General features: G+C 35.5%; 3 protein-coding genes and 1 pseudogene across 3 annotated transcripts; all 4 read left to right on the top strand.

The window, feature by feature from the left end:
• LOC141290610 (torsin-1A-like) overlaps positions 1–2,171 on the top strand; it is a 41,036-nt pseudogene extending 38,865 nt beyond the window's left edge.
• A 1,962-nt stretch (positions 2,172–4,133) lies between these two features.
• Positions 4,134–5,936, top strand: LOC141290609 (torsin-1A-like). Its single transcript, XM_073822722.1, has 4 exons — positions 4,134–4,386; positions 4,708–4,883; positions 5,028–5,161; positions 5,638–5,936. The coding sequence occupies exons 1-4, from the start codon at positions 4,201–4,203 to the stop codon at positions 5,934–5,936; spliced, it is 795 nt and encodes a 264-aa protein (XP_073678823.1). The 5' UTR covers positions 4,134–4,200.
• Positions 5,937–10,151: 4,215 nt separating this feature from the next.
• LOC141290608 (torsin-1B-like) lies at positions 10,152–11,640 on the top strand (the record flags this gene model as incomplete). The annotated part of the gene is made up of 4 exons (XM_073822721.1): positions 10,152–10,430; positions 10,635–10,810; positions 10,967–11,064; positions 11,387–11,640. Coding segments are annotated over 4 exons (807 nt in total), but the record flags the coding sequence as incomplete, so codon positions are not given.
• A 5,645-nt stretch (positions 11,641–17,285) lies between these two features.
• Positions 17,286–22,151, top strand: LOC141291576 (torsin-1A-like). The gene is made up of 5 exons (XM_073823731.1): positions 17,286–17,430; positions 18,108–18,373; positions 20,253–20,428; positions 20,583–20,716; positions 21,904–22,151. Exons 1-5 carry the CDS (start codon positions 17,286–17,288, stop codon positions 22,149–22,151), a joined length of 969 nt encoding a protein of 322 aa, XP_073679832.1.
• The last annotated feature ends 1,641 nt before the right edge of the window (positions 22,152–23,792 follow it).

Below are 23,792 nucleotides of genomic sequence, written 5' to 3'. Positions count from 1 at the left end.
ATTATTAGACCAAAATAAAAGGGATCATACAAAATGCATGTTATTGTCTATTTAGTACTGACCTGAATAAGATATTTCACATAAAAGATGTTTACATATAGTCCAAAAAAGAAAATAATAGTTAAATTTATAAAAAAAATAACCCTGTTTAAAAGTTTCTTAATACTGTGTTGTTACCTGAAAGATCCACAGCTGTGTTTTTTGTTTAGTGATAGTTGTTCAAGAGTCCCTTGTTTGTCCTGAACAGTTAAACTGCCTGCTGTTCTTCATAAAAATCCTTCAGGTCGTACAAATTCTTTGGTTTTCCAGCATTTTTGTGTATTTGAACCCTTTCCAACAATGACTGTATGATTTTAAGATCCATTTTTTCACACTGAGAACAACTGAAGGACTCATATGCAACTATTACAGAAGGTTCAAATGCTCACTGATGCTCTAAAAGAAAAAACTATGCATTAAGAATCGGGGGTGAAAACTTTTGAAAAGAATGGAGATCTGTACATTTTTTTATTTTGCCTAAATATCATATTTTTTTTAATTTAGTACTGCCCTTCAGAGGCTACAGGAGATAGTTACATGTTTCCCAAAAGACAAAATAAGTTGCATTCATTTACCCTGATCTTCAAATTCAAAAGGTTTTAACCCTCCGGCTCTTAATGCATGTTTTTTCCTTCTGGAGCATCAGTGAGTATTTGAACCTTCTGTAATAGTTATAATGTCATCTGTGAGAAAAGATGGATCTTAAAATCATACAGTCATTGTTGAAAAAAAGGGTTCAAATACACCAAAATGCTGGAAATTCAAAGAATTTGTGGGACATGAAGTGGGCCTTTTTTTTTTTTTTTTTGAAGAACAGCAGGCCGTTTAATTGTTCAGGACAAACAAGGGACTCATGAACAAATATCACGAAACACAAAAACACAGCTGTGGATCATTCAGGTAACAACACAGTATTAAGAATCAAGTGTATGTAAACTTTTGAACCGGGTCCATTTTTTATAAATTCAACTATTATTTTCTTTTGTGGACTATATGTAAACATCTTCTATGTGAAATATCTTATTCAGGTCAGAACTAAATAAAAAATAACATGCATTTTGTATAATCCCTCTTATTTTGGTAAAATAATTAACATTTTGCAGATTCTGAACGGGGGATTTCAACTGTATATGACAAGCAGTCATTCACGAGACTCTTTACCTTGTATAGAATAAATGATAAATGTATTTTGGATTAACATTATTTGGTTACATTTTTGTATTGCATACATTAAATATGTTCCTCTAGAAACACTATTACACTTTTTTTGTGTATGTCTGTTCAGCAGGTGGATTTTCACACTCCAGTCTAATAAAGAAGCACCTGATTGATCACTATGTTCCTTTTCTTACCTCTGGAGCTGAAGCATGTGCGTCAGTGTGTCATGGCTCAGATGCTTCATTTGAATATGACTCAAGACCATGAGCTGGCAGATAAAGTGGCCAGAGACATGCCCTTCTTCCCTGAAAAAGAGAGAATATTTTCTGTGAAAGGCTGCAAGTCTGTCAGACAGAAGTTACAACTATATCAATGAGTATGGTATATAGTGCATATTTAAGGTAGACAATATCATATTTATTAATATTAATAATATGAAGTTAATATTGGTTAAATGGGACAGGAAAAATCCTGCCCATACCCAGTTAGGGTAAAACAAAAAAGAAAAAATATAAGCCAGGGCATTGAAAATGGGTTGTGGATGGGTATTCCAGCATGACAATGATCCATAACACATGGGCAAGAAAACAAAGAAGCATATTAAGGTCCTGGAGTGGTCTAGCCAGTCTCCAGACCTTAATCCCATAGAAAATCTGTGGAGGGAGTTGAAGGTTCGAGTTGCCAAATGTCAGCCTCGAAACTTGAATGACTTGGGGAGGATCTGCAAAGAGAAGGGGCACAAAATCCCTCCTGAGATGTGTGCAAACCTGCTGGCCAACTACAAGAAACGTCTGACCTCTGTGATTGCCAACAAGGGTTTTGCCGCCAAGTATTAAGTCATGTTTTGCGAAATACTTATTTCACTCATTAAAATGCAAATCAATTGATACATTTTTTTAAAATGTGTTTTTCTGGATTTTTTTAGTTGTTATTCTGTCTCTCTTTGTTCAAATAAACATACCATCAAAACTGTAGACTGATCATTTCTTTGTCAGTGGGCAAACGTACAAAATCAGTGGGGGGTCAAATAAATCTTCCCTCACTGTATGCCTAGTAAGACCTTGCTTAGCTGATTCAGTTGTGTTTAATTGGGGTTGGAGCTAGACTCAAGAGACTCAATCACAAAATGAACACATAAGGAATAAACAATATGCAAAACAAAACCATTTTTCATACATAATGAAAAAATATTATTTAAGAGTTCGTAAAGTTCTGTGGTGGTCATGGTTACAGCAAGTTAACATCAACATGCCAGAAACTGGGAAAACAAGAAAAACGAGTTTTCATGCTTGTAGTCTGGATTCTAGTGGTGTCTTCAAATTTGCTTGAAATTGCTGTTGGTTTCAGCAGTCTGCAAAAAGAAGATAGAGTTACGATTTGTGACCCAGGAGCACAAAACCAGTCGTAAGTAGGTACATTATGTAAACATCCTATCCTACATTTATCAAAATGTACTTTTGGATTAGTAATATGCATTGCTAAGAACTTAATGTGGACAACTTAAAAAGCGATTTCTTCAGTATTTTTATTTCTTGCACCCTTATATTCTAGATGTTCAAACAGTTGTATCTCAGCCAAATGTTGTCATATCAGTAAATCAACATACCATACATCAATGGAAAGATTGCTTATACAGCTTTCAGAAGATGTTTAAATCTCAATTTCAAAAAACTGACCCTTATTACTGGTTTTGTGGTCCAGGGTCACCTTTCTACAGTTGTATGGTCAGTCGTATGGCTCTTTCCCATTTTACATGTCTTGTGTGTTTTTTCGTGGCATTCAAGCTAAACCCTAACACTGCAGAGGACTGCCACTTGTTTACACTCAGTGGGTGTAACTGCAGCGACTCCCTTCTGTGACATCATGTGCATACCTTAGGCTATAAAAGACATCTACGCATTTCCTGAACGAGTGCAGTTTACTCTTAATCCGTCAGTTCTTTTAGTTACTTTCCAAAAAACGAAACTGAGACTAAAAGGGGCCTAGATTATTGACCTTCACAATGAATGCACAGCATTTGTTATTAGTTTTATTGCTGGTGACCAATATAAGATTATCTTCAGGTGTTCTGGATGTGTTTGCGGCTGCTGCATCTTATGTGATTTATACCTTTTTTGAACGGGACGGTTTGCTGCCTTTTGACCCTAAAGGTAAGTAAAACTGCAAAATAATGTACTGTATGTTTTGGCAATATACTTTTGAGTTATTTATGGTTCATTTGCTTCAAATGTTAGCTTTGTTTCCAACAGATATGCAGGTGAATTTGTCAAATAACTTCACAACAACTTTGGTAGTAAAAGGGTTGCGTAACTTTTTTATCCTATGTGACAGCAAAATGTTTATTCCCATGTGGTTTTAATGTTGATAGCAAATTCCCATATTACGTTTAATGTGGTACCACATATATGTAGTCAAGTGGTTTTAAGAAGACAAACAGCATTAATGAAAGAATGGGGGATGAAAAGAAATGAAATTACACTCTTCATAATGATTCCCTTTCTGAATTACAGCAATATTGTTTTTAATTTTCAGTGTTATTATAAAATTACTTTCAAATGTTATTTTATACAGTTTTAGAAATAATTTGTCATGTGGTCATAAAAGTTTCAAAAATGCAGAAAATGTGCCAGATTCTTTTGGTGTACTTCTCTGGTTTTTCATGAGAAATTTGTCCAGCTGAGGCCAGCAAACCTGCACAAGTCTAGCTTAAGCTACAGTCTGCTTAACAACTAACAACATTTTATTTTGTGATTGTACTTTTTTTGTTTGTTTTAGGTGTGATTTCATTGTACTGAAACATAAAATGCAACAATATTGAAATGTGTGAGCTTTCTAGGTTATTTAGCAATTTTCTTTATAGTACAAATATTATCATTGCAACCTACAAACAGTCTTTGACTTCACATATCTTCACATCTTTCAGGTTTGAAAGCAGATTTAGAAAAATCTCTCTTTGGGCAGCACATTGCATCTGATGTTGTATTAAAAGCTGTATCATCATTTATGACTGACAGCAAACCAAACAAACCGCTGGTGCTCTCTTTCCATGGGACTACAGGAACTGGAAAAAACCATGTCACCAGAATCATTGCAAAAAATGTGTATGAAAAAGGGGAAGACAGTGAGCATGTTCACACGTATACGGCTAAACATCATTTCCCAAACAAAAACAACTTAGATGTTTACAGTGTGAGTTAATGGTAGTACTTGTAGCCTTGGCCTAAGACTTTATCAAATTACATTTATAACAAAAAATCAGGCTGTAGCTGGGGATTTAGCTCATTTACAGAATCTGTATTTAAAATGTTTGCACTAATGAAGCTGCATTTCTGTTAAACTGAGAGCATTTTTGCCCTGGATTTATTACTACACTAAAACATGGTAAATTGTATTTGTAAAACTGTGAAAGCAAAAATAATGTTTAATAGAATTACATATTTTAAAACATGCAGTTGTAGACGTTATGCAAATAGCAGAACCAACTAAGATTTGCATGTTCTGTATATTCAGGCACAGCTAAAGCAGTGGATTCATGGAAATGTTTCACGTTTTCCCCACTCCATGTTCATATTTGATGAAATGGAGAAGATGCATCCAGAGCTGATTGACACCTTAAAGGCCTTTCTGGACTACAACGCCCGTGTAGACGGAGTGTCATTCCGCCATGCAATATTCATTTTTCTCAGGTAAAGCCCTCAAATTAGAGGTTTGTTTTTCAAATTCAATATACTATGTAAGCTACGAAATATTTAAGCACAGGTTATTAAATGATAATTAAATTAAATTGCTCTCTGAAAAGATTGATCTAACTAAGTTGTGTTTAATTATAGTAATACAGCTGGGAAGGTGATTGTTGAAGTAGCTCTGGATTTCTGGAAAGAAGGCAAAGATCGGGGAAAGATATGGATGAACAGCAAGGAACTAGAGACTAAAATCTTTCAAGACATTTTCAATGATAAGAAAAGTATGTTTTGAAAAATCATTAAAGAATTATATATATATGTATATATATATATGTACACACACACACACACACACACACACACACACACACACACACACACACTGTACATTCAGTATATTTCAAAAGCCAGTATAGATTTTAAAATATATTTACATATAAAATATATTACAATCAATATTTGGCCATTATATATATATATATATGTAAGTCACATCATCTTTCAGGGAGAATCTGCATTAATTTTACACTTTTACTTTTTTGTAATTTTACACAGTGCAAAGAAAATACTGCTATTTTCACTTAGTGCAAATAGCCTCTGTCATATTCATTTTGTCCTCAATTGACACAGTATGTTTTTCAATGGTTGTATCTTAAATTATTGAAATTCAAATTGATTTTGCTCAAACCTAAATATGCAGTTGCATTTATTTTACTAATAACTTCTTTCATTTTTAATGTGTATGTCTGTTCTGCAGGTGGATTTCTGTACTCTGCTATCATAGATCATCATTTGGTTGATCATTACATTCCTTTCCTACCTCTGGAGCTGAAGCATGTACGTCAGTGTGTCATGGCTGAGATGATCCATATGAAAATCAACCAAGACTATGATTTGGCAGATGAAGTTGCCAGAGACATGCCCTTCTTCCCTGAAAAAGAGAAAATATTTGCTGTTAAAGGCTGCAAGTCTGCCAGACAGAAGTTGATGCTGTATATTGAGGAAAATGAGCATGCTGCCCTTCCTGATTTGGACAAATACAGCAATGAAGAATGACCTTACAGCTCCCATTTGTGTTTACTTAGTTTTTGCAGTAATTGCATTTTGACATTTGGCAGGATGGTCCAAAATGTCCCCCACTACTCACACACACAAACACTCCTATCAGACAATAGGTGGCGCTATAATAAGCACTTTAACGTTGTCTGCACAGGTGAAAATCTAATTGTTTTCTCCTCTGACTTCCTAAGTCAAGCAGAACATTTATTTATTTATTTATTTATTTATTGCTATTGATAAAAGTATTCCTCTATCCTGAGCTTTTTTTTTTAAAAACTCATCCATTTATCCAATAAGTGTATTAAGCATGGCTACAAAATGAATTAACCTATATATTCTAAATTGTTTGACTAATAAAAATTCTTTTGATAACTTTTTGTCATTATTGTTTATAGATGATGCATGCAAATGGTGGTTTAAAGACAGAATATGTAAGTTTTTTTTTTTTCAAATTATCCAAAAACCACTAGAACAGTGCTGTATATTTTGCTGACTTAGGTAAATCCAGAGAAATACTCAATTTTTACCAGTGTAACGGACAGTGTCCTGTGTCACCTGCCAATGACGTCATACACTTTCGATTTTCCAGTTTTATTTAGAAACATAGAAACATTAAAGATGCTTTAATATGTTTTGCCTTTTATTAGGTGACAAATGCACAATAGCATTTAAACGCATCTAGTATAATAAAAAACAGCGCTGCTGGAAGAAGCGGAAGTGCTTGACTGTGGCTTAATAAAAGCTCTGCTGCCTTTGAGCCATGTATTGCGCTTGTCCATTATTAGCAATTGCTCCAGCGGCCTTGTTTCACTTCCATGACTTTCAGCCCCACCCTGCTTAATACTACAATGACCTTAATTTAAAGCAACACTAAGTAGTTTTGTTTTTTTTTTACCTAAAAATAATGTTTCCGAACTCATGTCAGTGGTTCATCAACTCATAACAGGGTAAAACGAAGTGAAGGATGACAATAACTGCCAAAATCACCCCAAATGTTCGACCGTTTCCAAAGTTGTTCATTCTAAGTTTGTGTTTAGCGTTTTTGATTGCTAGCATGCTTGAGTTAGTAGTTGTGAGTTTATTTTTGGCGATGGAGGACATTTGACCGGGAAACTAAATTCCGAACTTATTACGGTAACGGTATGAAGGTCAAATACTTGTAGGCGGGCCCGGACATAGGCATGGGCAAGGTGGGGCAATGCCCCCCTAAATGCTGTGACTGCCCCCCCAAACGTGAAGGCATGCAAAATTCCGAATTTCATAAAAATTTAAAGTAAAATGGTCAGAGCACTCTTTGCTCGCTTTCAAACTAGCTACTGATTGGTAGATGCGTAGGGAGGGAGTGGCTCACTTTACTCGCTTGCTTGTCTCACTTGCTCACAGTCACAGCACGGCAGAGCTCAAAACTCAGACATCGTTCTAAGTAACTTTTCTTTTGCGGTCTCTCACCGGAATTATTTGATTACTGTAACTCTGTTCTTGTTCTCTCTTATCTCTCTCTCTTTCTCCTCACTCATTTACAATTTGTTGAAGTGAATCAAGTAACGAGTCGACAATGAGCAGATTTCTGGTTGCTAAAGCTAAACCTAGCAGTAGCAGCGGAGCCGGTGTCATGAGAAATCCAGTCCCCACCCGGAATCTGGTCTCCATTAGGACCCAGAGTGATCTTATTGGTTCAATCAAAGAACTTATAAGGCTGTATCCGAAATCGCCCCCTATACCCTCAAATAGTGCACTATTTGAGGGGACAGCCATTTTAAGTGGTGTTCGAAACCATAGTGGACATTCCCGAGTGCACTCATTCAATCCCACAATGCACCGCGTGTACAACCGATGTACGCTCAACAGCTAGAGATAACCCATAATGCACTGAGAGAGTCGCACGCCGACTGAATTCCCGCGTCTCGCCAGACGATGGCGCCCGCAGCTGAATCATCCATCCGTTCATTTTACAACGCGCTGGTTCATGGCGTAATACAGCGTACAACACAGGTAACAATTCGTTGTAAATTGATTATTAACTTTTTTAACCAGGGTTTATACGTAAATTCCTTGACATAGTTCAAGATAAATCCTTTAATCTTACTACTCGAACTGTCTGTTTTAAATGATTGTTAAACAGTAAGCAATACAATGCAAAAGCGGCAGTCCTTCCGGTGCACTTAGTGTCCGAATTCACTCACTCGTTTTCATTCACTCCTTCAAGTGAACTGTACGAGTGGACTAATGTAGGGAATAGTGAATGAGGGTATAGGGGGCGATTTCGGATACAGCCATACTCTTTGGTTCAATTGACTTCTAATGGGTATTGATTTTAGCGCCTGATTACAATTCCTGCACAATCACGTTATATTTTATATAGTTAGAAATGCGTTATAATGACCATAAATGTCTTTTAAACTGCATAGTAGAATTATGTTTCTAAAACATAATAGAACAGCGTTTTACACTGATAGTGAATTATCCTCGTTTTCTGATTATACATTGACATTTAAAACCACTTAAACTTTGATTTACTCGTGCATTATTTATTCAGACGTTATATTGCTATATAGCATTTAAATACGTTTTTCCATAAAGAAATTGTGGATAATTACAAATGTATGCGTTATTAAATTACTTTTTATAGTAAAATTACACCATTGTATTAGATGTATTATATGTATGTTGTTTTTTATAAAAATATAGACATTTTTGATCAGGCATTACCGCCGGGATCCTAAAGGGGACCCGATTTCGGGGCGGTCTCAATTTGTCACTACACCGGCTCATCGGGTGGTAGTACAAAACTAAGAAATAAAAACGACAAAAAAATACACAAAAAAAGAAATTAAAAAATATATAAGTAAAATAAAAGACAAAAAAATGAAAGGATAGATAGATAAACAAACAAACACAAAAAACCTTAAATACAGCATCAAAAGGGCACAAGCCAGTGTCCTATTTGTGCCAGTCCCAAGCCCGGGTAAATGCAGAGGGATTAGGGCATCAAACATAAAACCTATAAGACAAATCAATTGGATCAAAGGAGAATATAGAGATATGGATAGGTGGACTGATGTGATGAAAGCATAATATAGCTTTCTTTGTATAGATGATTAGAGAATCTTATTTCTTATTCTTGATTTTTATTTTCATTATTCTTTTTTATTCTTTTTTTACTCACCTTCTAGTTTTTTGACTAATTGACATTTTACTATTTTACATTTTACTATCGGTTACTCAGGAAAAAGGTGGATAATTCATAGTGGTTTAGAAATTCATCTGCAAGGTTGTCTGAATAATAGCCTACTTGTAAATATTTGGCTCCACCCGCTGGTAATCATGTGTATTTTCAAGCGGCTCACGTGCACATAAGACTACTTGGATGACATTACCTGTTTGAAGCAGTGTCGAAGCTATGTGGAAAGACTGGTTAATTGTGATTTTTGTCCGTTTTTATTTTGAGTTTCTACTGCAGCCTGTGGTGTGGAGGGACCTGTGACATACAAAAGTATATATTTAATAAATAAAATAAGAAGATTTATTGCTAACATGCAGGCTACACAAAGAAAAACCAAAATGGTTCAATCATTGAAAACAATTTACTAGTCTATTATTATCAACTATACCTATTCTCTATGTTTGACTGAGGCCAAGGTGGGAACTGCAATCTGTTATTGTATAGCTAAGCCAATCAGCTTGCTGAATATTTCTGAGGGCGTGTATTAGGCTCCACCTACATCTGTCAGGTTTCTCAGAGTTCTACGAACTAAGGATAGCTTTCATGATGAAATTGCATCTTTTTGTAGTTTTATTTCTGGCGTCTAATTTAACATTAGCAGCATCAGATTTGAGTTGGCTAGGTGAAGTCTGGGATATTATGGGTAAAAAATTGGCTGAGCAAATGTTGGAGACATTTGAACCGGATTATCTGGTTTTTGATTCGAAACGTGAGTCAAAATAATTATAATTTATCATATATATTTGCTATGTTTATAAGTTTTTATTAGCAAATCCAAGTACATTAGCTAAGCTTTTTATGTAAATCTTCACTTTCAGTCACATTTTGAACTACTTCTATAGTACCTGTGTAATGAAATCTCATATGTAGGTTATGTTTTAATATAGCATTTTGAACATTATAGATATGGCTTACTTTATGTGGTGAAATTAATAATTTGTTTTAAAGTGTCTTGCCTGATAATTTTCCCTGATTAATGTCTTGTTACATTCACATTTTCAGGTTTGAAGGAAGATTTAAGACAATCTCTCTATGGGCAGCACGTTGTGTCTGATGTTGTATTAAAAGCTGTAACATCATTTATGACTGACAGCAACCCAAACAAACCACTGGTCCTCTCTTTCTACGGGACTACAGGAACTGGAAAAAATCATGTTACTACAATCATCGCAAGAAACATTTACAAAAAAGGGAAAAACAGCGAGAATGTTCACTTATTTTCACCTTACCTTCATTTTTCATACAAGGATGATTTACACATCTACAGTGTAAGTAAATAATACATATTTCACTAAGATAGTTCAAAATAGGTGTAAGTGTTGCCAGTGTTTTGTCAATAGATATGTCTGTAAGAGCAGATTAAACCCTGTGAGTTATTTTTATGTTTTTTTTATACTTTTTTTTTTCTTTTTTCTTAATTTAAGCATACATCCAAACACAATTTAGTGAGCTTGTGTTTGCATGTTCTTCAGGCAAATCTAAAGAAATGGATTTCTGGAAATGTATCAAGTTTTCCCCGCTCCATGTTCATATTTGATCAAATGGACTACATGCTTCCAGAGCTGATCGACGTCATAAAACCTTTTCTGGGCTACAGTGCCCATATAGATGGAGTGTCATTTCGCAAAGCAATCTTCATTTTTCTCAGGTGATGCACTAAAATCAGAAGTTTGATTTTGTTTTAATTTCAACATTTACGTTGTAAGCAACATATTAGTAATGCAACATAAAATGTAATTCTGTAAATTATTTCCTCCACTCTCCCAAAATTGTGACTCTGTGACTGAGCTGTGTTTATTTGTAGTAATGCAGGAGGGCAAATGCTTTCCAAATTGGCTCTGGATTTCTGGCGAGAAGGCAAAGATCGGAAAGCGATCAGTATGAACATCATGAATGAAAAGAGTATGAGATTTTATTGAATTATGTGCATATATGTTTAGCCTACATGAGTTTGTATATAAAGTAGTCATCCCCAAAATGCTTTTACCTTGTTATGAATAAATCAAAAATGTATTTTTGTCATTCATTAACACAAACATACCTATATGTCAGGTAAATCATTAAAAAAAAGAACATTAACCTATATCCCACACTGGTTTAATCTATTTTTGTTATATTCTGTTACATATATTTTTTAAATTGGTTTATCCCTTAATGAATATTCGGTTACGTTCTTTTATTATATGCATTAAATAAGTAATTTTTTTGTATGTCTGTTCTACAGGTAAATTTCTGCGCTCTAGTATCATAGATGATCTGGTTGATCATTATATTCCTTTCCTACCTCTGGAGCTAAAGCATGTGCGCCAGTGTGTCATGACTGAGATGGTTCATCTGAAAATACCCCAAGACTTTAAACTGGCAGATCAAGTGGCCAGAGCCATGCCATTCTACCCTGAAAAAGAGGAAGTATTTTCTGTTAAAGGCTGTAGGTCTGTGAGACAGATGTTGGCTCTCAAAATCCATTTTTTTATATGAACAACTTTAATAGCACTTGTTATCCACTTTTTTACTGTTGCTTTTTTTAACTGAATTAAAACTTGGAAGTCAGCTTGTCTAACAGATATTTCTTGCTGGATGAAGGACCATCATCTTCAACTCAACCTTGTCAAGACAGAACTTGTGGTTCCATCAAACCCATAGTTTTTTCACAATTTAACCATCCTGTTAGGCACATCAACCATAACTCCTTGGAGTTGTAATTGATGACCAGCTGACTTTCTCAGACCACATTGCTAAAACTGCCCGGTCCTGCAGATTTGCTTTACTCAACATCAGGAAGATCAGGCCCTTTCTTTCAGAACATGCTTCACAACTCTATGTTCAAGCTCTTGTTCTGTCCAGGCTAGACTATTACAATGCTCTTTTGGCAGGTCTTCCAGCCATGCACATCACACCTCTCTTCATCAATTTGCACTGGCTACTAATAGCTGCATTAATTCAAGGCATTAATGTTTGCCTACAAAACCACCACTGGCTCTGCTCTCCTTTACCTAAATTCATTACTTCAGACTTAGGTGCCCTCTAGAAGCTTGTGTTCTGCTAGTGAATGGCACTTTATTGTGCCATACCAAAGAGGCACAAAATCACTTTCACAGACTTTCACATTAAATGTACCCTCCCGGTGGAATGACCTGCCCAACTCAATCCGAGCAGCTTAGCCATCTTCAAGAATCTGTTAAACACATCTCTTCCATCTTTATTTGACCCTCTAACTCTAGCACCCTCTATTCTAATTCTATTCTTTTTTTTAAAAAACTTGCCCTATTAGACTTATACTGTACTCTATTCATTTACTTACTGCTTGTTTTCTTAAAAAAAAAAAAACTAATACAAGCTTCTCTGTTCTTGTTGTATTCTATATATCTATTTGTAGGCACTAGCTTGCTTTTTCTTTTTATATAATAAAACAACATGCTGATCCAAATTCAAGATCATATAAATGTAATAGAATATGATTAATTTGGACCAGTTTTGCTTACCATATGTATGTATAAGTGTGTGTTGAGGAAAACTTTACAGTGCAAGTTAAATTAATTAGAAATTACATATAATTTGGCATTAAAATGTAAGGTATTGCACATTTTATTGATGAGTCAAACATATGTATTTTGTGAAAAGTTTGCAACTGTTTTTTTAATTGCTTAATTAAAAGCACCACAATTATTACACAGTGTTGTCTGTTAAATAGTGAAATAACAGTAAATAAAAATGTTTGACATTCATTTTGAATTTCAAAATGACCAAAATAATAGACTGTAACTTTTGCTGAAATGCATAATAAATGGAACAGCTTTGATAGTATATGGATTATTTATGTTGCTAAGGAAAACAATCAGTAGTCAATTTGATGACTTTGAAAATCACATAATATTTGGTTGCGTAGCAATAGTCTACTGACAGAATAGAAACAGTAATTTTCCACCTCCTGTCGCAACAATATAACCGGCACCAGTGGTGTCAAAAGTATTCACATTCATTACTCAAGTAGAAGTATAGATACTAAGATTTAAAAAGACTTTTGTAGAAGTTGAAGTATCAACTCAAGCTTTTTACTCAAGTAAAAGTATAAAAGTACTGGTTTCAAAACTACTTAAAGTAAAAAAGTAAAAGTAATGTAAGGGAAAAAAATGCCATTAAGGACCAAAGCTTAGGCCGCGCCACAGGGGCCTATTGTGCACTACCCCACCTCCCCAAAAAACATTTCTAAAGGCCATAATGACTATGTTATATTAAAATGTTAATGTTGAAAAATTTGGAATGCACTAGGCTACCTGTTTTAGCTGCATATTTGCCAATTGAAAATAAACGCATTTTATTACAATGCAAATAGGCTACATTAAAGAACCATAAATGTGTACTACTGAGCATTAACGTGTTTCATGGAGCGGAAGATATGATGATTAGTTGCTGCCTATAAGTATTGTTATCGCAACATTGTCAATCGCGTTGTCAATCGCAAACTATTATTTATTCAAACGTCTTTCTATCAAACTACCTACTATAGCTTCATTTGCAGAGGATGAAGAGAAAGCACCCGTTTGATAAATAAGCAAGTAGTCGAGAAATAATAACTTGTAAGAAATCATCTTTTTTGAGTAATGACCCGAACACTGGCTATATCCTTGCTGGAGTGCAGGGCTGGACTGGGGTTAACATTTGGCCTTGGACAAATCCAGCCCATCCAGCCTACAAGTTCCCCCGTGAGTTTTGTTGGATTATAGGGCCTTTAATTAAAGTAAATAAATGAATGAATAAAACAGGACAGAATCAAATAATGTTAGATACTGAATTCAAATGCGACTTTTATTAATAATTTATAAAATTAATAATGCATTTTTGTCACATAAAAATGCATGCAGTAAAGCATTGATTTTGAGCTAGAATGCAGGACTTTTATTGCTAAGAAATTCTGTAAAAATTACTTACTTTTGTAGAACACAAAAGATATTTTGTAGAATGTAACCAAACATATTTGTTTACCCTTGAATTCTACTCTATAGACACAATTTTTGAATTTCTCAAAGTATCTTCCTTTATGTTCCACAGAAGAAAGAAGTTCATACAGGATTGAAATTACATGATGTTGAGTAAATAATGAAAATTTTTATTTTTGGGTGAACTGTCCCTTTAAGAACTTTAATATGTATAGTAAACACCTCATTTATATAAGGCACTGATATTTATCTTTAATCAGGCTCTTACTGAATTAACATTTTACTCCAATTAAAATGAATTACAACTTAATATTTAAAAAGAAAGAAATTATTGCTTAAAATCCAGATATATACTGACTAGTATTAGTAAGATGTCGTCACAAGAATAAAATTACAATGGTTATGTTTTTTTAAATAATTCATAATAATAAACTATGAAAATTTTAATAAAAAAATGACAGTAATTATGTATTGACGTTTATCACTTTACCTCCTCATGCAGCTGTTTTCAGCAGCCCAGCAGAACCTACAGAACCTTTAATGTTCTCATATCACACAACTGCCTAACACAATTCTGTGTTAAATCTAAATGCGTCAAGCAACTTGAACTTGCGCTATTTATCACTTTGCATCGCGCTGTGCGGGTGACTGATTCCGCCACGTCACACTTTTGGACTATTTGCAGTTTCGAATGTCATTTAAAATAGCGCATAATATGCGGGAGGTCTGCCTCTCTTCGGCGATCGGCCCACCGGGAATGTCCCGGTTCTCCCCGATGGCCAGGAGTGTGACGTGATTTGTGTCATGTCACGTGCAGGTGTGATGGATCGTGTACAAACCAATAGGGTGTCGGAATGGTATATGTTTATACTTCTCATCCAACCACAACCAAATTCACTCTATGTGGATGGCGCAATTTATCTGGATAGTTTTTTTTTTTTGAAAGATGACATGAATGAAAACTAGCCGAAAAGAAATAGGAGTAACGAGTCTATTTTTAAAATGTAAGGAGTAGAAAGTACAGATAATTGCGTGAAAATGTAAGGAGTAGAAGTAAAAAGTCGTCTGAAAAATAATTACTCCAGTAAAGTATAGATACTCAAAATTTCTACTTAAGTAAGGTAACGAAGTATTTGTACTTCGTTACTTGACACCTCTGACCGGCACTGCAGTTGCTGCATTGCAAAGACCAAATGTATCACAACGGCACAGACGATGGCTGTCCCAAATCAAATTATCCTTCAAATGTGGCGTAGAAATGCATCCTTTATTTCACAGGCCTCAAAGGATATAAATAGATTCTTCAGGGCCCAGACTCTCCCAAAATTCATTCTGCGTTGATGATAACAGGATTTTTTTGTTTGTTTTTTTTGCCAAATTACACTTTAAAAGGTTAGTTCACCCAAAAAGGAAAATTAGCCTATGATACTCACCCCTAAGGCATCGTAGGTTTATATGACTTTCTTCTTTCAGATGAATCCAATCAGAGTTATATTAAAAATTGTCCTAGTTCTTTCAAGCTTTATAATGGTAGTGGGCGGGTGTTTCTGTTCAACAGTCCAAAAGAAGTCCAATAATGTGCATCCATCCATAATAAAAATGGCTCCACATGGCTCCGGGGGCAGAATAAAGGACTCCTGTAGCAAATCGATGCATTTTTGTAAGAAAAATATTCATATTTAAAATGTAATAATCACTTTTCTCTAGCTTGTGCTACTGACATAAATGCAAGGCAATCCGGGCAGATGACGTAGGATGTCGGCATTGTGCAAGCGCGGCTGAGAGTTTGTGTACAGGAGCAAAGTTTTCTTACTTTAGTCTCCACTTGGCTTGTATCAAAATCCTCCGACATTTTTCTTTATAAATCCTCATTTTGTACTTCTAATTCATGACCAGTGTTTTGTTTTGCTCTCTCCTTTGCACTTCTGCGTTCATCACTTTCTTAGCCGCGCATGCACTACACATACATCATCCGCCCACACAAATATGACAGCTAGCGCAAACTACAGAAAATAGTTTTTAACATTTTAAATATGGATATTTTTTCTTATACAAAAATGCATCGATTTGCTACAAGAGGCCTTTATTTGCATCTTTTTTTTTTTTATTATGGATGGATACGTTTTATTGGACTTCTTTTGGACTGTTGAACAGAAACACCCACCCACTGCCATTATAAAACTGGAAGAGCCAGAGCATGATTGTCTTCATCTAAAAAAGAAGGTCATATACACCTAGGATGGCTTGAGGGTGAGTAAATCATGGGTCAGTTTTCAATTTTCGGTGAACTAACCCTTTAAATCTAGTAAGTATTGGGTATCTTACTCGGTTATCTAACAATACAAATGTTAAAAAAGTAAACACTTTAAAACAATTAAAACTTTTGCTCATATCTTATAAGGGCCGGCACTGGCACCGACACGCATGCGAAAGTGATTGCACGCAATTGCATGTCTGCAACAATGGCAGCTGTCACAGTTGACAAGAGCGATCAGTTTATAAGGCCCTTTAGGTGTGGCTTTTGAAGTTAACATATTTCTGATGCTGTGTCAATAAGGTAGGTAGTCAATTTGGCTATGCAAACGTTTATGAAAAATGTCTATCTAGTAAGATGTATGTCTATGTCCATTTATAGTTTTCAAGGAGCAATCAGGCTACTAACATAGTTAAAAACCAGCTGATTTCATGATGTTGACATGTCAGGTTGTCACAGGAATCACTGGCCCTCAAAGACGCACAAAGCACAAATATGTTCATTTAGCTGATCAGTTGATCCAACTCTTGGATCTGGCATGGTGTACCCACAATATGCCTACACCAGTGTCTAAAGACTGTGGATGGAACAAAGCAAACAAAGTCTTTATTTTATTACTACATTTATTTATTTCAAATTAAATGTGTATATTATTAATTATTATATATTATATATTAGTTTACCTATATAAAAACCTCTAGTATTATTTTCTTGGAAGCAGAACATATGGTCACAGTGAGCAAGGTTTTGCTCTTTCTGATCACCAAAACTGGGACAACAAGAAAAACGTGTTTCATGTCATCAGCAAACATGTAAATTTAGGCTAAGGGCTACAACAGAGGTTTGCTTATTTGCCATTTGTCAATTCTACTCTGAGTTACTCTCATAAACGAAACCAAGATTGAAAGATGCCTGGATGATTTGCTTTCACGATGAAAGCGCATTTGTTAATAGCTTTATTGCTGGTGTCTAATATAACGTTATCTTCAGGTTTTCTGGAGGTGTTCGCAGCTACTGCATCCTATGTGGTTCACACATTTTTAGGAGGGGACGATTTGTTGCCTTTTGACTCTGAACGTAAGTAAAATTGTAAAATAATGTATGTTTTGACGATAAATGTATGATTTGTTATGGTTCAAATGTATTTTTTCCATTATTTTCCAACAGATAGGTTGTCAAGTAGGTTATTTTGTTGATTCAGTCATGTTGTAAGGACCTGAACTAATTGCATGGAAATGTTTTCGTTAATTTAATGACATTCACTGAACAAGCTATTTTTTTGAATATAGACTGAAAATAAAATAAGTCGTTTTGTACAATAGGGTTTAATTTTAATTTCCCCATGTCACTGTTCAACCTGGTACCATTGTCAAGCAGTTTTACTACATGCATCTTTCAAAGTAAAATGTTTACTAATAACAGCATTAATGAAAGAAAGGGGAGAAGGATAGAAATTATTTCTTCATATTAATTTCCTTTCTTAATTTCAGAAATATTTTGTTAATTCTGTTTATTATAAAATTACTTTCATATGCAATTTAGAAGTTATTATTTATTATTATTTATGTGGTACAAGTATCAGAAAATTATTTTGGTGTACTGCTCTGGTTTTTGTTACAAATTTGTCCAGCTTAGATCAGCAAACCTGCATTGGCTAGTTTAACTTTATTGCAGCTGGATATTCTCTGTTAAAAAACATAAGTATTTTCACAGAAGTGATATTTTTACACTTCACCTATCTTTACGTCTTTCAGGTTTAAAGGAAGATTTAAGAGAAAATCTCTTTGGGCAGCACATTGCATTTAATGTTGTACTAAAAGCCCTGTCGACATTTATGACTGACAGCAAACCAAACAAACCGCTGGTCCTTTCTTTCCATGGGACTACAGGAACTGGAAAAAACCATGTCACTAAAATCATCGCAAGAAACATTTACAAAAAAGGGGAGGACAGCAGGCATGTTCACACTTATATATCTACCCATCATTTCCCACACCAACAATACTTAGACTTGTACAGTGTAAGTAAAAAACATTGCCTAAGATTCAATCACATGTAGACAAATGATGACATAATTACCATAGCCATCCTTTAGTTTTAAACTGTTAGTTCACTCAAAAATGCAAATTCTGTCATTAATTACTCACCTTCATGTCATTACAAACCTGTAAAACCTTTGTTCGTCGTCTGAACATAAAGGTCTCACAAGTTTGGAACAACATGAGTGTGAGCATGGTCGACATGGGGGTTAAGAAGGAATCTTACAGGGTTCTAGATGGTGCTAAATACCTCAAGCTAAAGCAAACTATCCAACGTGTTTTTGCGGCGTTAAGCAATTTATCCAATCACATGCATATCTATTGTATCTACACTCTTAAAAATAAAGGTGCTTCAAGATGCCATAGAAGAACCTTTTTTGTTTAAATGGTTCTATAAAGAACCTTTAACATCTGAAGATCCTTTATGTTTCACAAAAGGTTCTTTGTTTGAGAAAGAAGGTTCTTCAGATAATAAAAAGATACGAAAGAGACAGTTCTTTAAAGAATGTTTGACAGAATGGTTCTTTGTGGAACTAAAAATGGTTCTTCTATGGCATCACTGTGAAGAACCTTCTAAAGCACCTGTATTTTTAAGAGTGTATCACATGCATCTAGTGACACTTTGTAGTGATAATAAAGGGAGTGTGCTTTGCTCACTTCTAGACTATAATCCATTCAGAATTTTGTTATTTCGGACACATACACACTGCAATGTTTTGGGAATGACATCCACATATTTATGCTGGATTCATTCTCGAAATAGCAGTGATTGACACAGTAATAACCAAAGCAATGAACGGGACAAAAAATATGTGTCCACGGACAGCGCGAACTCTGATCAAGATCTAGCTCACGGACCAAAAGCAGGGCTGGAATGGGACCAAAAAACGGCCCTGGCATTTTTGGCCATAGCAGCCCACCATGATTATTTAAACAATATGCTGAGGCATATGACACATCAAAGGATATATAGGCTTTTACGTATTTTCTCCCGCAGCTTCTCTGCACCCCCTTTGCTCTTTTCTGGTTTATCCATTGTTATAGACGGAATCATCTCAAACTCCGGTCGAACTCTAAATAGCAGATTTAAGACAGTCAACCAATGGGCAGCGATTCGTGTCTCAGATACTCTACCGTTGCGGTGATAAATAAATTGGCCTAATAAACTTTAAAAAAAATATTAAATTATGACTGACAGCCCCAGCCCAAAAATGTGCGTCAGCCCGGCGGGCATTGCCCAGTATGCCCTTTGGTCAGTCCAGGCCTGACCAAAAGTGTGTGTAAACTTGAGATCAGGACATCAACAAGTAGCCTAATTTCATTTCCAGTAAGCGACGGTACAAAGTTCAGGAATGAACGGTATGCGATTTTTGACAGAAGTCCCAAAACTGATAGCTTTTTTCCTAATGTGTCTCACCTTAAGTAACAATGAATAAAAACGGATACATTTAAAGTGAAACAGGAAAAAGACATGGAAAACTTTAATGAAAATCAGAAAACCAGCGTGGTTAAAAAAGGAAGGTGATCAACTGACAACCCTTTGTTTTCTAGCCCCCCACTGACTCAAGAGTCAAATGTCGCCCATGTGGGTGGGTAACAGTGACACAATTTTCATTTTTGGGTGAACTATCCCTTTAAGACATAAGATGACCAACAGGACTCACATATAGTACTCACAGTTGGGAGGTTTATTGGGGATTTGGGCAATTAGTTTCAGTTTTATTCAGTTATAATTTTATGTACAGTAATGAAGTTGTGTAATTAAACTTACATTTCATTTCTACACCAAAAACGATTAATAAAATAATATTTTAGTAAAATGGCAGTGCCAACTGGGATTTGCATGTTCTGTATATTCAGGCACAGCTAAAGAAGTGGGTTCATGAAAGTGTATCAAGTTTTCCACGCTCCATGTTCATATTTGACGAAATGGACAAGATGCATCCACAGCTGATCGACACCATAAAGGCTTTTCTGGACTACAATGCCCATGTAGATGGAGTATCATACCGCAATGCAATCTTTATTTTTCTCAGGTGATGCACTAAAATCAGAGGTTTGTTTTTGGATTTGCACAAATGCAGTTGTAAACAACATATTAGATATATATTTCAAGCACATTAGCAATTAAATGCCCTTTACACTTCCAGAAGGGTGTTCACAACTAATGAAAAGCGTGTTTATTTATAGTAATGCAGGTGGGAATGTGATTGCTGAAATGGCTCTGGATTTTTGGAAAGAAGGCAGACATCGGGAAGAGATATGGATGAACAGCAAGGGACTGGAGACTAAAATCTTTCTAAACATCTTCAATGATGAGAACAGTGCGTATATTGAAAGATTATTGAAATTTTAATATATCTTCTCAAGGGACAATACTGTAGAAATGAAACTTTGACATGACCATACAAAGCTGTGCATCTTGTATTAAAACAGTAAAAAATTTGGTGCTTTGAAGATATTCTCTCATACTGACCACTGGATGTTCAACATGGCACCTCTGAGGATTTGAGAAGTCAGTTTGCATGGGCGTCATCCCAGAAGGAAGCCTCTTCTGAAGCTGGCTCCATGTCCTGTGATCTGATGAGACAAGATAAACTTGTTTGGTTTAGATTGTGTCTTGTGGTCTTGGTCTTGGTACTTTTCACCAGTTGGCCATTGTGTCTTGCCTACAGTCAAGCATAGTGGTGGTATCATCATGGTCTGGGGCTGCATGAGTGCTGCTGGTACAGTTCATTCAGGGAAGCATGGATATCATTATGTACTGTACATTGTGAAGCAGAACATGATGCCTTCCTTTCAGAAACTAGGCCAAATGGCAGTTTTCCAACATGATAACGACCCCCAAACACACCACCAAGATGACAACTGCATTGCTGAGAAAACTGAAGGGGTAAGGTGATGAAGTGGTCAAGTATGTCTCCAGACCTGAACTTTATCAAGCACCTGTGGGGCATCCTCAAGTGGAAGGTGAAGAAGTAATATGTGTCTAACATCCAGCAGCTCCCTGATGTCATTATAGAGGAGTGGAAGAGGATCCCAGCAACAACCTGCAGCTCTGGTCAATTCCATGCCCAGGATGATTAAGGCAGTGCTAGATAACAATGGTGCTAACACTAGATATTGCCACTTTGGACACTGTTTTGACAAGTTCACTTAGGGTGTACTCACTTTTGTTGCCAGCTATTTTGACAATAATGGCTGTATGTTGAGTTATTTTCAGGGGACAGTGAATCGATACTGCTATACAAGCTGCACATTGACTTTAATTTCTATAGAATTGTCCCTTGAGAAGATGTACTACAATGGTTATTGAAATGTGAGGGGTGTACTCACTTTTGTGAGATATTTTATAAACATTAGAATTATTTAAAATATTTTTCCATGCGTTTTACATACATTTCTTTTTTTTCTAAATTAAATTACATTTCTACATTTATTTTATTTCTGATTAACATGTGTTGTTATATGCGGTTGCATATAATATTTTTATTGTTTATGTGTTTTGCAGGTGGATTTCTGCACTCTAGTATCATAGATGAGCATCTGGTTGATCACTATATTCCTTTCTTTCCTCTGGAGCTGAAGCATGTGCGCCAGTGTGTCTTGGCTGAGATGATCCATCTGAATGTTACCCTAGACTATGATCTAGCAGATGAAGTGGCCAAAGATTTGCCTTACTACCCTGAAAAAGCGAACATTTTTGCTGTTAAAGGCTGCAAGTCTGTCAGACAGAAGTTGGCTCTGTATATTGAATAGCAGCACGTTTTCCAGTTTACTGTTTTGAAAAATGAAAAATAACCTTACACTTACACAGTCTGGATTATTCTGCTTCTTGAGAAGTTAAGATAGTCTCAGTATTAAACATTTTAATCTATGTGTAAAGTCTGATTATTTTTTGATCCACATTCTTATTTCCTAGCAGATTTTGGAAGGACCTTTGCATCTACATCACTCTATCATGGTAGGGTCTTCTGAAGGCAAAAAGCCTTTATAATTTTTGTTAGTGTAATAAAACGCCATGGAATAGGTCATAAACAGAGAGACAGAGAGAGAGGATGTGTTTGCACTGCTGTCAATCTCTGCTAATATTAATGCACATGTCTCCTGGTTTACGAACATGTCACTCAGATGGATGGATAAACTTCTGTCACCTTTAGTAGCGGTATATTCATAATCCATTCATGTTGCAATGGTGTCCTATCATTTTGATATCATATTCAACTAGGCTGGCTAACAGGCTATAGCCTAGCTCTAAACCCATAGCATGTGTCACTGACATCCATTGGAAACGTCTGTATTTTGCATGACAGCTTTTCATATATGCAGTGGACATATTTGATTTTAATATGCAGATTGTTAGGTTCTATTTTATTTGGCATGTGTGAATGCAGTTAGATAATAACACTGAAGACTAAACATGAAATTAAAACCAGAACCATAAGTCAAAATAAATGAATATTTATTTATTTGTTCAGTATTTAAAGTATTATTTAAATAATACTATAATAATTATTAAATTACCTTTTTATATGTATATATACACAGACATACAGTCAAGCCCGAAATTATTCATACTCCTGGCAAATTCTGACTTAAAGTTACTTTTATTCAACCAGCAAGTTCCGGAAATGACACAGGCTTCTCCCAAAAGATAAGAAGACAATGTACAAGAGGCATCATTGTGGAAAAAAAAATATTTCTCAGCTTTTATTTACATTTGAACAAAAAGTGACATGTCCAAAATTATTCATACACTTTGCAAACTGTCACAGTCTAGGGGACAATCCAAAGTTCTATACCATTCCAAATAGTCCAAGCTGTTCTAAAGCATCCTAATTACCCTGATTCATTGGAAACAGATGTTTTAATCAACTCAACAGGTGAAAAACAGAAGCTCTCTGCTGTTGGTTTGTGGACAGTCACACAAAGACAAAGACAAAGGAGCTCATTGAGGACCTGCGGCTGCGCATTGTGGCTGCTCATGGACCTTATAAAGGGAATTATGATTGGCGTCATATTCCTATAGGTAGACGTGGATCAGCCGAGCATCAGTTGATGCAAGCTTGACTAACGTGACCTGCCAGAACTAATGCTGCACTCCATTTACCTGATTAATATCGTTTTCTACAAAAAATTAAATTATATTAATCAGGCAAATCAGGCCTTGTGATTTTGGCAGTTCACTTGCCTCAATTAGCCACTATAGGAGCAGAAGTTATGCGTTGGTTGATACCTGATCAACTACACAGTGCATGACAGGAGAATGTGGAAGAACATGGCTTCATGAACCCTCACCCTGTGCTGACGTATTAAGGTGTGGCTGTCAAACGTCTTGGACATTCTTGGAAAGCCTTATGAATTTATCTTGCACTGTGCCACTTTTTCTTCAGTTCAAAG

Source organism: Garra rufa, chromosome 18 (assembly GCF_049309525.1).
Source record: "Garra rufa chromosome 18, GarRuf1.0, whole genome shotgun sequence".
Taxonomy (NCBI): Eukaryota; Metazoa; Chordata; class Actinopteri; order Cypriniformes; family Cyprinidae; genus Garra; species Garra rufa.
Note: the sequence above shows the minus strand (reverse complement) of the source record. Positions and strands in the feature narration are given on the sequence as shown.

Coding starts and splice junctions, on each gene's coding strand:
- LOC141290609 (XM_073822722.1), top strand. CDS start 4,201: ATGACTGACAGCAAACCAAACAAACCGCTGGTGCTCTCTTTCCATGGG. Junction 4,387..4,707: donor ACAACTTAGATGTTTACAGT/GTGAGTTAATGG, acceptor CTGTATATTCAG/GCACAGCTAAAGCAGTGGAT. Junction 5,162..5,637: donor CATTTTCAATGATAAGAAAA/GTATGTTTTGAA, acceptor TCTGTTCTGCAG/GTGGATTTCTGTACTCTGCT.
- LOC141291576 (XM_073823731.1), top strand. CDS start 17,286: ATGAAAGCGCATTTGTTAATAGCTTTATTGCTGGTGTCTAATATAACG. Junction 17,431..18,107: donor GTTGCCTTTTGACTCTGAAC/GTAAGTAAAATT, acceptor TACGTCTTTCAG/GTTTAAAGGAAGATTTAAGA. Junction 20,429..20,582: donor GCAATCTTTATTTTTCTCAG/GTGATGCACTAA, acceptor GTTTATTTATAG/TAATGCAGGTGGGAATGTGA.